Source organism: Lycium barbarum, chromosome 6, assembly GCF_019175385.1.
Source record: "Lycium barbarum isolate Lr01 chromosome 6, ASM1917538v2, whole genome shotgun sequence".
Lineage (NCBI taxonomy): Eukaryota > Viridiplantae > Streptophyta > Magnoliopsida > Solanales > Solanaceae > Lycium > Lycium barbarum.
Genome location: NC_083342.1, coordinates 85,569,558 through 85,584,832, shown reverse-complemented (window position 1 = coordinate 85,584,832; position 15,275 = coordinate 85,569,558). Strand labels below are relative to the sequence as shown.

General features: G+C 35.4%; 2 protein-coding genes across 2 annotated transcripts; one reads left to right on the top strand and one right to left on the bottom strand.

Annotated features, from left to right (window-relative positions):
- The first annotated feature begins 12,055 nt into the window (after positions 1–12,055).
- Positions 12,056–12,742, top strand: LOC132644142 (secreted RxLR effector protein 161-like). The gene has a single exon (XM_060360720.1). It carries the CDS (start codon positions 12,056–12,058, stop codon positions 12,740–12,742), a length of 687 nt encoding a protein of 228 aa, XP_060216703.1.
- A 914-nt stretch (positions 12,743–13,656) lies between these two features.
- On the bottom strand, positions 13,657–14,795 carry LOC132599774 (protein LIM1). Its single transcript, XM_060312992.1, has 2 exons — positions 14,417–14,795; positions 13,657–13,901 (listed from the first exon to the last, which is right to left on the bottom strand). The coding sequence occupies exons 1-2, from the start codon at positions 14,724–14,726 to the stop codon at positions 13,885–13,887; spliced, it is 327 nt and encodes a 108-aa protein (XP_060168975.1). The 5' UTR covers positions 14,727–14,795; the 3' UTR covers positions 13,657–13,884.
- Between the last annotated feature and the right edge of the window lie 480 nt (positions 14,796–15,275).

Here is a 15,275-nt window from a genome sequence, read left to right as displayed (position 1 = left end):
TTGGAGTCAGTTCACCCAGTCTTTCATGTATCAATGCTTCGTAAGTGCATTGGAGATTCTTGTAGAATAGTACCATTAGATGATGTTCAAGTTACAAAGCAATTGTCTTATGAAGAAGTCCCCATTGGCATTTTAGATAAGCAAGTACGAAAGCTCAGAACCAAAGAGGCAGCTTCAGTTAAAGTTTTATGGAATAATAATAATAATAGAGAGGAAATGACTTGGGAAGTCGAAGAAGACATGAAATTCCGGTACCCACATTTATTTTCACCCTCAGAGGAGACTCAGGCTTAGACGCCATTATCCTCAGGTATGTAATGCTTTTCTTGATGTTTTCTTGGTCGTGTGTGACCACGGTATTTGTCGTTGTTGTTGTAGACCTATGAGGCGATGTATTTTGGGTTGCTGTGCAGGATGGTAGTGCCATATTATAGGGGAAACTCTGGCGAATTTTTTTATTTTATAAAATCCCCGAGTACCTAACATTCGAGGACGAATGTTCTTAAGGGGGGAAGAATGTTACACCTCGGAAAAATTTCGTGTCGTCATATGATAGATAGACTAATGTAGGGTGAGATAAATACGGTGTTTCTATAAGTAAGAAAGGTTATTTAACGATCCTAGTTAAGTTTTGAAAGATGTTAGAAGTAAGAGGAGAAAGTTCCTTAAGAAGTGCAAAGTATATGTGGTGTTTTGGAAAAGTTCCGTAAAGTACCGAGCTAATGTTGACTTAATTATGTGTTAAAGAAGAGTTGTAACTCTCCTTAGATTGGTAATGAAGTGTTAAACAAGTGTCAAGAAGGTTCCATAAGGATTGGAGATCGAACGAAACGACGGAAACCATTTCAAGGAAGTGGAGTATACGACCGCTTATACGATCTGTATAAAGTTATACGTTCCGTATAAGGGGTTCGTATAACCCCCAACAGGAAGATGATTTCCCTGATGGTGAACCACGACCACTTATACGGATCGTACAATGTTATACGGACCGTATAAGTGTCGGTATAACACCCGACGAGCTGAGTTATTCTCAAGTGTATAAATGTGATCCTACTTCATTATTTTCATTTTAACACTTCTCCACTTCTCTCCAAGTCTCTAGAACATTCCATACATTTCATATACAAGAATCCAAAGGAGATCCAAGGCTCATATCATTAATCTAAGGGAATAAAGTATAAGGAAGCTCTTAAGGGTTGCTAGAGTCAAGAAAACTTTATGGATTGAAGCTAGGGTTTTTCTTCAAGTGAAGTATTTCCATCCAAGGGTTATTCCTACTCAATCAAAGGTAAGTTTTATGATCAATTTATGTTATTCGGACTATGGAGAGGTTGATAGACTTGGGTAGAGGAAGAAAGTAGAAAATGAAGTCTAAATGTAACTTTTATGATGTTTATGAGTAGTAATCTATATGTAGTCATGATTCTTAGTATGATATGAATATAACCATGTTATGGAAAGTAATAATGGTGATGCAGAAGCATTATATGAAAATGTGCTAAAATGGGCATGAAGTCGCTAATATGAGTTGAACATGGTGGTGAATATTGAAGGCTTAATGTAATGCGATTACTTGAATTGGATATTATGAGTGTATTATGGATGTTATTGTGGTTGTTGGGATTTGTTTTGTGATATAGTGGAAGTTGACGAAATAGGGGAAATGCTGGCCAATTTTCATTAGACTATGAATTATTCTAGTTTGAATTTAAGAGTGTCATTAAGGCCTAACCATGGCATGAATCCTTCTAAATGTAGATTTTTCAAGCTTCAGCGGTGAACGTTAGATAGTTGAGAAGACAAAGAGGTATGTAAGGCTAACGTTTCTTTCAATAAGGCATGGTTCCTTGGCTATATATATATACCCTTTTTGAGTTCCATAATGTCCTCCAAATGATTTTATCTCCAAAGCTACTAAAGCTCATGATTCTCGATACTTTCATGATTCCATTGCATACTTTATACGATAGTTGTTCCTCCAAGGATAGACGTAACAAAAATGATAATGGCAGTGACGTTGATGATACTTATGGACCCTTATGTATACGTGTTTAAGTATGCATGACTATCATGTGACACCGAGCTTATATAGTCGGGTATGATACCTAATGCGCGCGCACCACTGTAGTTGGGTATGGATGCCACTGAGCCTTGGTAGGGCCAGGTATGTATGATCACCGAGCCTTGTCATGGCCGGGTATGCGAAACACCGAACCTTCATGGTCGGGTATGGTATGGATACGAATATGAATACGAATACGAATGTAAATGTATGTATGTATACGAGCACGCTTTAGAAATGGAAGGTCTCTATGAAAGACAAGTAAGTAAGTAATGATGATGATGTCTTTACTATCTCCCGATTCTCCCATCTTATGTTGTTTCTTATGTTGTCTCTTATGCTCCTATTATGATGTTGAATATGCTTTACATACTCAGTACAATATTCGCCCTGACGTGCTTTTATTTGTGGACACTGCGTCATGCCCGCAGGTGGCCAGGGAGACAGGCCTGTCTTATAAACGATGATTGCTACCTTGAAAAAGGGATGATGTTCGAATAAAAAAAGGCATTGCAAAGGGCAGTAAAAATTTATAGTTATAAGGAAATGAGGGAGTATAGGGTTGATGATTCAACCAGAAAAATATGGAGACTAGTTTGTGGACGACAGTATCAAGGTTATCAATCGATGCTTCGGGGAACTGTTAAGCTCGATGGTATGTGGGTTATCACAAAATTCCACAAACATCATACTTGTGATATGGGAGAGAATCGAGCAGATCATTTTAATTTAGATATAAATATGATTTCTCAAGTGCTACTTAAAGACATTGCCGAAATCCCTAGGTAAACTATTCGACCTAGTTCATTATAATTCTTACATTCAATTAAATTATCATTGCTAAATGTTATTTGTTCAAACTTGTATAGGATCCCCATCAAAGATTGCATTAGAAATGTTAAGATAGTATATCATAAAACAATAAGCAAGAGAAAGGGATATCTTGGGTGTAGGCGTGCGTTTGAGATGATTTATGGAAATTGGTAGGGATCTTTCCAGACATTGCCAAGGTATATGATAGCTCTACAAAAATTCAATGCTGGTACTGTTGTAGAATGGAGGCTTCTGCCTGGTAATATTTTCAACTTTGTGTTGGACATTTAAACCATGTATTGATGGTTTTGCTCACTGCCGACCAGTCATATCAATAGATGGCACACATGTATATGGTGTATACTACATTAAGCTACTGATTGCAATAGGAATGGATGCCAATGGGTCGATATTCTCTCTTTCTTTTGCAATTGCAGCTAACGAAAGCAACGAGACATGGGGGATGTTTTTGACACATTTGAGGTGGTATATTATTAAGGATCGTATGGGCATATGCGTGCTATCTGATCGAAATCAAGGCATATTGCACAATATGTCTACTTTGGAGGGGTGACAACCTCTTTTTGCTTACCATCGTTATTTTTTAAGGCACATTAAGGCAAATTTTCAAATGAAGTTTGGAAACGACACACTCAACAAATTGATTTAGGCAGCTGCGATGGAGCATAAACAAAAAAAATGGTTTGTGAGGATGGAGACGATCAAGGAAGTGAGTCCAGAAGCATATAATTAGTTGAAGGTAATCGAAGTTGAAAAATGGACATTACATACTGATCAAGGAAGGAGATGGGGGATGCTTACAACAAATAGCTCAGAGTCATTCAATGGTTTGCTAAAATCTGCTCGGGGACTGGCCGTTACTGCAATGGTGAGAATGACTTTCATGCAAGTTGTGGAGCGGTTTGTGACAAGAACAAAGCATGCCAAAGCCATAGTAGCAGAGGGTGGGAGATGGATGCCAAAATCTTCAAAAATGATGGAGCATAACAAGAAAAAATGTGAGTTGCACAAGATGACCGAGTATAATTGTGCTGAACATATATATGAAGTCAAGACAGGTTATTACGAAGGTCGGGGAGGAAACTTACATACTGTTTATGTGGGCACGAGAACATGTAGTTGTGGTAAGTGGAAAACATACCACATGCCGTGTTCTCATGCCGTCAAGTGTTTTGAGGCAATTGGAAAAATGGTATCAAGTTATGTGGCATCGGAATACAACGTCAAAAGTTACGCTAAAGCATATGCCGGCCACTTCTACCCACTTGGTGATCAAGCTTATTGGCCAAACGAGCCATTTTCAATGGTTGCTAACAAGGAGTATATATGTAAAATTAGGGTTAACGTACGAACTCGGATTCACAATCAAATGGATGTCAATGATAGGACATACTCTCGCAGGTGCTCTACGTGTAAGGATTTGGCATGATAAGCGTTTGTGTAGCCTCTGAGGCCATGGTGGTGCAAGTATGTCTCGTAGTAGAAGAGCCTCTCATACTTGAAGTATTATTTTAAACATTTTGTTATTGTAAAGAATGATGTATTATTTTGTTATTGTAATGAATTATTTTTGAATTATTTTGAATCTCTCGTAGTGGATGAATTATTATTGAATATAATATTTTTATTTGTACATTCGAAATAAAGTAATGCCTTGACTAAAAAATAAAACACTTAAATCAAAACCTTATAAAATAAAAGACTTAAACCTAAAGATAACAAGATCCAAACAAACAAAACTTACTTCGGGGCACTTTACAACCCCTAAAACGACAATCCAAACGTTTAGGTAAACTTGATGTAATGAGCTGACATTATTGTCCGCAAAAAAAGATATCAAGTTCTATATAAAATATTGATATTTTGGAGTTTTGAAACATGACTAATTTTTGGTTAAAGTATGAAAAAACGTGAATTTGAGAGCTTTAAAATTGTGCCAAAAAAATATAACCCATATTGCGCACTAATTTAGTGCGTAAAGGGTAGTTTGGTTACATTTTTTTTTTACTGGATTATTTTGATATCCGAACTCACTCTTTGGGCCACTTAAGTTGCGGACTCTATATTTCATGGTTAGGAGAATAAAGTGTTGCGCCCATTCTTTTCTTTCATAGCTGGAGCAGCCACGGCCATGTCCAACATCTGGAACGTGTTAGTTGTAGCGAAATTAGGTTCTCACCCCCTGTAACATTTTATAAGTTTTGGCTGGCGAATTACCATTTTCTTAGACAACAAAAGAATATTAGGTCTAGTTAGTGTCATTCCCTGTTACCCTTTTGAAAATTTCTCCACATATGGACCAATGCAAGTATATCTTCAATAGTAATAAATCGTGAATCTCATTTAAATAATCATTTAGTAACACATTTCCTACCAGACTTGCCTTTATTTACACAATAATTCAAAGAAGAAGAAAAAGAACATTTACTGACATTCTTTGATTTTATTGGGTGGGTGAGGGAGGCAGCTTGAGAATATGGAAGGCTGTAATGCTAATCAAATGTTACACCAATAAAATTCAGGCACTCTTTGTACTAGTGAGCTACAACTCCATTCTAGATAACTTTGCGTTCAAATCTCCGTATATGGACATTGAAAAAATGGTTTAACGACCGGTTATACTTATACTTGTGCTACTTTCAAAATGCAGTGAAGTGATTGTGCCTTTGTTCCTCCAATCACCCTTAAAAAAAAAAATTAACAATAAATATGCCTCAATTTCAAACTGCTTAGTATCGTTTATATAATTTCTCAATGCTCATTCTTCAATCCAAACGGAGTTGAGGCCCGAAAACCTTTTTAGGAAAGAAGGCTAACACCTGCTTAAGTCAAAATCATTAAGAATTAAGCCATGAAGTGGCTAGACTCTAATTTCATATCTTCTTGAATAGCTTTTGGCAGTTTGGGGATCTGACAGTACTACATACAAGTCCATATGATGTTACTTTATTTTTTTTCCTTTAAAGAGAACAATCTTTGTATTTGTTCTAATCCAAAGCGCCTAAATTTGAATATATATTGACACCAAAATTAGACCTTGAGCTTTGCCAAAGCAGATGGGGGTCGCCAGAGGTCAATTTCGCTAGTCAGGCTTGAGCAGTCAATTTTCAGATTGCTAATTAATATTTCGTTACTGTTTCAAAGCTATTTAACATTTAGCCGCTTTTTAAACAAAAAAGAACAAACATTTGGATGTGAGAATACGGTAAAGTACATATATATATATATATATATATATATATATATATATATATATATATATATATATTAAGGAGAAATCTTTACAAAACGTGACGATAGTTTTCTATTTACAAAACATAACATTACAAATCCTATACAAAACATACTTTTTTTAAAAAAATTATTTTTTTCGCTCAACAATTTATGTATGAAAGTTGTATGAAATATGTATATCTCGCTCAAGGCTTAAAAAGTTCGCCCAAAATTTAGTGTATGAAAACGGTATGAAAAATGTATGAAATGTGTATATCTCATTCAAGGCTTAAAAATCCGCTCAAAATTGTGTGTATGAAAATGGTATGAAATTTGTATCTCGCTCTAGGCTTAGAATTTCGCTCACATTTTCGTGTATAAAGTTCATGTTAGATTTCTGTAAAATTAATACAATTACAACAACATTGTGTACAACTTTGATACAACATTCCAGACTTAAAATAATCGCTCAAATTTTTGTGTATGAAATGTGTATATCTTGCTCAAGGCTTAAAAAGTTCGCTCAAAATTTTGTATGAAAAACGTATGAAATGTGTATATCTCGATCAAGGCTTAAGAATTGCGCTCAAAATCTTATGTATGAGAATGGTATGAACTGTGTATATCTCGCTCAAGACTTAGAATTTCATTCCCATTTTTTGTATATAAAGTTCATATTACGTTTCTGAAAAATTAATACAACTACAACAACATTGTAACAACTTTCACACAATATTCAAGGCTTAAAGTTTTCGCTCACAATTTTGTGTATGAAAACTATATTAAAAATTTCGCTCACACATACACATTTCATACAGCTTTCATACAGAAAAAATTTAGGTAAATTTTTAAACCTTTGAGCAAAATAATTGTTTTTTAAAAAAAAATTAATTTTTTTTAAAAAAATTATTTTCTGGAAAAAACCAAAAATATATGAAAATCTGTCATGTTTAGTAAAGTATCGTTACGTTTTGTGAATAAAAAAAAGTATCTATATAATTTATAATAAAGAGTCTTAAGTAGGTATCTTATGTCATTTACGTCTCTTTTGAAAACATTTAATGTGACCGACATATTATGATAATAAATTATTTACCTTGTCTTCCAAGTAAATAATAAATATAGAAAACAATATTTTTAGTTATGCATATCCGAAAGTTTTCTGGATGGGAGGAAACATTTTATTAGAAGTCCCTAGGGTTAAAATTTTTGTCTAATAGTCCTAGCCTACCTATAAATACGTATGTAACCTATCAGTCCAGTATTCAAAAAATTATGATAGGCATAGGTTAGAAGACTCTAGGTTTTTTACTATTAGTCGGCGGCTAGATCAAAGGCGATTCTTCACGACACTTGAATAACTATAGCGGAAGGTAAGTTCCTATTTTAATATTCCCCTGCGTTTGGCTCTGTGTATGTGTTTAAAATACTACAATGGCTCTTGAGTACTTGATATAAAAGAAATTAAGTTATTTAATCGCATAAAGTTTAGTGATTAAAAAATTATAACGACACCCATTTCGTCCAGTTATTTCATTAAAATGGTAACCCGGCCCCACAGGGAGGTAACTACTTTGATGCGATTAATTGGAATGAGATAGTAAACCTTTAGTTTGAAAATTTTCCTATGCCCACAAGTACGAATTGTTTTCTAGTTTTATTTTGGTTTACTAGTCTAATAAACTTAAGGAAATTCTATGCATGATGTTGCAAGCTCTGCCCACAGGAAGGTTTAGAATTTGCTTAGAATTGGTATATATGCGATTCACTTGATGGTTTGTACTTCATAGCTTACGTGTACATCCTTGTTTTGCAGTTTATACAACTTTTCCTATTGCTATCTTTAACGAGAATGCTCGAATTCCGATGTCGTCTGATGACAACTTTATTGAATGGAAGGAGAAAGTCCTTCTCACTTTAGGGTGCTGAAAGAACCACCTAAACTAACATAATCAAGTACGCCAGAGGCTAAGGTTTATTATGAGTTGTGGGAACGACCCAATTGCTTGAGCTTGATGCTCATAAAGCTGGCTCATATAAGCCAAAGCATTAGGTGTTCCATCCCTGAAAGCAATAAGGTCAAAACTTACATGAAGGCAATTGAAGAACAATTTGTAAGCTCTGACAAGGTGTTGGTTAGCACCCTTATGAAGAGGCTCTCAAGTATGACCTTTGATATAAGTCATATAATGCGTGAGCACATTATGGAGATGAGAGACATTGGTGCTAAACTCAACTCCCTTGAGGTTGATATGTCTGCACCATTTTTAGTGCATTTTATCCTCAACTCTCATCCTGCGGAATATGGTCCGTTCAAGATATCTTACAACACACATGGTCAGAATTCATTAATTGACCATTTATCTTTATGTGTGTTGTAAGATATTTTGAACCGACCATATTCCACAGGAAGAGAGTTAAGGATAAAATGAACTAGAAATGGTGCAGACATATCAACCTTAACGGACTTGAGTTTAGCAACAATGTCTCTCATCTCTATGACGTGCTCGCGCACTGTACGACTTCTATCAAAGGTCATACTTGAGAGCCTCTTCATAAGGGTGCTGGCCAGTGCCTTGTCAGAGCTTACAAATTGTTCTTCAATTGTCTTCATGTAAGCTTTGAGCTTATCGTTATCAATAATAAAACCTTTAATGCTTTGGCTTATATGAGCCTTTATGAGCATCAAGCGATTGGGTCGCTCCAACCGCTCTGAATAAGACTTAACCTTTGGCGTAACATGAGTTTAGATGGTTCTTCCACTTGAGTTACCATCCCATGTTACGGAGCTCGGCAATCAAGTATGCCAAAGGCTAAGGCTTATTATGAGCGGTGGGAGCGACCTAATCGCTTGAGCTTGATGCTCATATAAGCCAAAACATTAGGGGTTCCATCCCTGGTAGCGATAAGGTCAAAGTTTACATAAAGGCAATTGAAGAACAATTTTTATGCTCTGACAAGGCGCTGGCTAGCACTCTTATGAAGAGGCACTCAAGCATGACCTTTGATTGAAGTTGTATAGTGCGCAAGCACATTATGGAGATGAGAGACATTACCGCAAAACTCAACTCCCTTAAGGTTGATATGTTTGCACCATTTCTAGTGCATTTTATCCTCAACTCTCTTCCTGCGGAATATGGTCCGTTCAAGATATCTTACAACACACATAAAGATAAATGATAAATTAATGAACTCTTGACCATGTGTGTTCAAAAAGAGGAGAGGTTGAATCATGATATACCTGAAAGTGTTAATTTGGTGACTCATGATAAGAGAAATGCGAAGAAGGGCAAAAGTGTTCCCATGAAGAAGAAAGGCATTATTGATAAAGATGCTTGCCGTTTCTGCAGAAAGAAGGGACACTGGAAGAAAGATTGCCCGAAATACAAGAAATGGCTTGAGAAGAAAGGTAATTTACATTTGTATGTTATGAATCTAATTTTAATGAAGTTTTTGATAATACATGGTGGATCGATTATGGCTCCACAACTCATATTGCCAAAACCATGCAGGGTTTTCTAACTTTAAGGAAACCGATGGGACGTGAACAAAAGGTTTATTCTAGCAATAGGTTGCCATCATATGTGGAAGGCGTGGGACTTATAGGCTCATTTTGAAAGACAGTTTTCAATTAGATTTAGAAAAAACTTTTTATGTTCCATCGTATTCTAGAAATTTAATTTCTCTTTCAAGAGTATCACTTGCAGGTTATGATTTCAATTTTCATTTTTTGAAAGATAATAAAGTTATTGGTTTTGGAAATTTGGATGGACGATTGTTTGAATTTGAGATATACCCCACAAATGAATGTAATGTTGTAACTCTGCATGATAAAGAAATTGGCACTAAGAGATGTATTATCAATGAGAATTCATCAAGTCTTTGGCACAAGAGATTAGGACATATATCTATTGATAGAATCAAAAGGTTGGTTGATGACGAAGTTCTAGAAGCTCTTGATTTTTCTGACTTTGGGACTTGTGTGAATTGCATAAAGCGTAGTAGAACAACAAATTCACTAAAGATGCCAAAAGGAGTTCTCATTACTTGAGAACATACATACAAATATTTGTGGACTTTTTCCTACTCCTTGCTTGAATGGTGAGAGATATTTTATCTCATTTATTGATGACTATTCAAGATACAGGTATCTCTATTTTCTGTTTTACAAATCAGAAGCACCTGATGCTTTTAAAGTTTACAAAAAAGCAGTTCAAAAACAAACAGGAGCTCAGATCAGAATTGTAAGGTCTGACAGGGTGGAGAATATTATGGTCGGTACACAAATAAGGGAAAAGTTGAAGGCCCATTTGTTGAGTTCCTTGAAAGTGAAGTTATAATTGCTCAATATACCATACCAGGAACACCACAACAATATGGTGTGGCAGACCGAACGAACTGCACATTAATGGACATGGTGAGAAACATGATTAGCAGATCAAGTTTACCTTTATCCTTATGGAGTGAAGCCTTAAAAATCGTTGTGTGTATTTTAAATAAGATTCCATCCAAGCTGTCCCCAAGACGCCTTTTGAATTGTGGAAAGGATGAAAACCTAGTTTAATCCATTTACACATTTGGGGATGTCCAACTGAGGTGAGGGCTTATAACCCACAACTAAAAAAAATGTATAAAAGAACAATAAGCGGATTCTTTATAGGCTATGTGGTTAACTCTAAAGGATTTAGGTTCTATTGTCTTTCTCATTCTCCTAAAATTGTTGAAGCTAGAAATGCTAAATTTCTTGAGGAACATGAAGTGGGAGTGGTTCAACTCAAGTGCTGGAATTGAAAGAAATAAGGGAACCACCTGTGGTACCTTTATATACTGGGAACTTGATTGTTCGGACAAATTCTCATGAATTGTCTGAAAAGCAACAAGTTCAAGAGCCACCACCACATGAGGAGACGCATTGAGACCAACCCACTTTACCTGAACCCATTAAAGGAGTGTCTGAACCAGTGGGAGTAAGAAAATCCTCGAGAGTTCACAAACCAACAATTTCTAGTGACTATGTTGTATACTTTCAAGAGTCTGATCATGATATTAGACTAAAAGATGATCCATGATCCTTTTCACAAGCCATGAGTGGAGAGAACTCCACACTCTGGTATGATGTCATGAAAAAAGAGTTGGAATCTATGGCCAAGAATAAAATCTGGAATCTCGTTGAATTACCAGAATAAGTCTCTACTATAGGATCTAAATGGGTTTATAAAACCAAAAGAGACTCATCTGGTAATATTGAATGATATAAAGCCAGACTTGTAGCCAAGGGTTTTACTAAAAAAGAAGGCATTGACTATCATGAAACCTTCTCTCCAGTTTCAAAGAAGAATTCATTAAAATAATCAAGGTATTAGTAGCTCATTTTGATTTAAAGCTACATCAAAGGATGCGAAAGCGGCTTTCTTGAATGGAGATCTTGAAGATGAGGTATGCATACGTCAACCTAAAGGTTTTTGTGATAAGGATAAACGTCACCTTGTTTGCAAGTTGAATAAATACTTTTATGGACTAAAACAGACTTCCCGCCAATGGTATATAAAATTTCATGGTGTTGTCTTTTTATTTGGATTTATGGAGAACATCATTGATCAGCATATATACCTTAAGATAAGTGAGAGCAAATATATTTTCCTAATCCTACATGTGGATGATATTTTACTTGCTAGTAGTGATTTAGGATTGTTGCGTTAGACAAAATGGTTTCTTATTCAGAATTTTGAAATGAAGGATATGGGTGAAGCCTTCTACGTCATTGGCATAGAGATTCACAAAGATAGATCTCAAAGATAACTTGGACTATCTCAAAGGGTCTATATTGAAAGAATTCTGTAAAGATTTGGAATGAAGGATTGCTTACCTATAGCAACACCCATCATTAAAGGTGACAGATTCTTATTGAATCAATGTCCACAAAATGCGTTAGAACAAGACCAAATGAAAGGCATTCCCTATGCTTCACTTTTTGGGAGCCTTATATACGCACAGGTCTACACTAGATCTGATATTGCCTTTGTAGTAGGAATGCTTGGCAGATATCAAAGTAACTCTGGTCTTGATCATTGGATAGATGGTAAAAGGGCTTTGAGATATTTGCAAGGATTCAAGGATGTTAAGCTCACATACAAATATCCTGACTCATTGGAGGTCATTGGATATTTAGACTCTGAGTTGGGTGGATGCAAAGACTCTGGTAAATATTCTTCTGGATACATTTTGGTTCTTGATGGAGGTGATGTATCTTGGAGGAGTGTTAGGCAAACCATTGTTGCAACATCCACAATGATAGCTGAATTTATAGCATGTTATGAAGCTACATCACAAGCTTTGTGGTTGAAGAATTTCATTTCGGGCCTTAGAGTTGTCGATTTTGTTGCAAGGCCATTGAGAATTTTTTGTGATAATTCAGCCGTAGTATTCTTTTCAAAGAATAATAAAAGTGGTTGCCGAAGCAATCACATCGCCATAAAGTATTTGATGGTTACAGGCTATGTCAAGAATCAAGATGTGAGCTTTGAACATGTTAGTACTAATTTGATGATTGTTGATCCTATCACTAAGGGTTTACTAGCTAACATTTTCAATGATCATGTAACCCGTATGGGTCTTAGTAACTCATTTTAGTCTTGCTTTGTTCTCTAACACTTTGTCTAGACACTATCATTTCTTTGTTATACATGACAGTGCACATTTTGATTTTCATGTATTATGTTGTAATCAGTGGATCAATAAAGTTGGACTCTGAATGACTTATATTAAGTTTATTCATAAAGTTGGACACTTTTTGAAATATACTATACATCGTAATACATGAAAGAAAGTGTTTGTTAAGAGCATGACCACCATGATTCATTTAGTAATGTGTTTTAGTTGAAGTGATTGTTGCATAGCAATTTAGTCGAGTGAATAAAGTTTATGGCCATGATTATCACTCAAACAATTATCTGATTATATATGCTGGTCAAGTGGGAGAATGTGAGAATAACGTCTCTTTTGGAGACATTTAATGTGGCCCACATATTATGGTAATAAATTATTTACCTTGTCTTCCAAGTAAATAATAAATATAGCAGATAATATTTTTAGTTATGCATATCCGGAAGTTTTCTTGATGAGAGAAAACGTTTTATTAGGAGTCCTGAGGGTAATCATATTTTATGGAGAAATTTCTAGGGTTAAAGTTTTTGTCTAAGAGTCCCTAGCCTACCTATAAATACGTCTGTGACCCCATCATTCCAGTATTCAAAAATGCATAGGCTAGAAGACTATAGGGTTTTTTACTATTCTTTTCAGGGTTGCAAGTCGGCACTAGATCAAAGGCAATTCTCCACGACACTTGAACAACTATGACTGAAGGTAAGTTCCTATTTTAATATTCCGCTGCGTTTGGCTCTGTGTATGTGTTTAAAATACTACAATGGACTGTTAAAACTTGTCCACCATGAAGGCCTTTTATCTGCAGTTCTTGAGTGGAATATGTGTTTAAAGGTCCATAAGTCAAAAACTCAAAATAGAAGTGGCCAGGCCAGATTCTGCTCTGAGATCAAAAGTGAAACATTTTGCATTACATAGTACTTATATTGAATATTATAACAATATTAAGACAAGCTAAATAAACTATAACAATTAATTAAACACTTTGATTTAGTACATATTTCAATTGTTCATAAACTACTTGTTCAGAGTAGCAGTCCTAAGCCGAGCTCCCCTGCACATTTATTCTATACTTCTTCCTTGTCCACAACTACTTGAATCTAGGAGTAGTCTTACTTTCCAAATTCACCTGCAAAAAGAGAGAACAAAATTTTGGAACAAAATAGGCTTTGTTCAGGAAAAATGATAGTAAGGAGTAATAGTTGTTTATATGCTCTTTTTGAATTAATTATAGTGCGTTTGAATACGGGAAAAATTATTTTTCATTAAGATATCACTTTCTGGTATTTGGTTATCAGAAAATGTTGACAAGGAAAATACAATTTCCACCAAAAAGGGGAAACTTCCCTCAAATGCATACTTCATTTTCGTTACAAAATTTTTTACTTTGAATTTGATACCACTTCTTCCAACCACGAGACGTTGTCATCAACATTAATACACAAAATTTCCATCTAAGTAGTATCAAGTTTATTTGTTAGTAATATTTGTATCGATCTTTACTAGATTTGTTTTAATATTTCACTCTCCAACCAAACACCAAAAATTATTTTTCTAGAAGACATTTTGCATAATAAAAAAACGATTCTGTCATACCAAACACACTTGAAAGTGGAAAATATAGAGATAAAAGAGATGTTTTACATGGTTCAAAGTTGGCAGTGCACTTATCAGGAAGCTGCAAGGCCATGTTTCGATCAACACCAGAAATCGGAGGGCCATTGATAAGAACACACAGACATGGCTGCCCTAACGCCTTGATCGAAGCACAGCATGCCTCGGTTGGTGGCATCGGACTGAACGGAGCAACCGATGCCCTACAAGGTATCAGCTGAATCAATGCTGAAAAGAAAGTACTGCTACAAGAATGAGCACTGCTTTCTTTCATAACCGCACTGCAGGTAATTAATAAAACCAGCATTACTACAGTAGTACTAGTCATGTTTCTGCTCATCTTTTTGGTTTTGACCACACAATTAAGACGTAGGATTTCTTTTCTGATATTCGAGGTAGTACTGTAAATAGAGTGACGCTTGAATTAAATATATATAGGAAGTTAGTGTGCTTATGTTACTTGGCTAATTTCATTGATGAGCTAAGTGTTCTACCCATCATGGTTTTCTTGCCTGTAAATGCAACACTCATGACTGACCTTCCGTATTTGAACTGGTTTTGATATGTGTTAGTGATCTGTAAATGCAATGTTAGTTGAAAAATGAGAATGTTTCATTTGAAAATTATCAAATGCAGTTTAGTAAGGTCAAGAGTAACTAGAATAGCAGATGGCCTTCGGCATTTAAAATTGAAAACGGGATAAGCCAACTCAAGTGAATTGGTTTATAGGAAGTAGAATTTCAGTTAAATACAATAGAGTTTAGATGATTTTAATCCTGCATTGTCATGATTTGGAGGATTGAAGGAAGCATCAAGCAAAATTTAATGATTGTCAGTGTATGCGAAAATAATCCCTATATAAAATTAAACTTGATAGTGTTTTATCCTT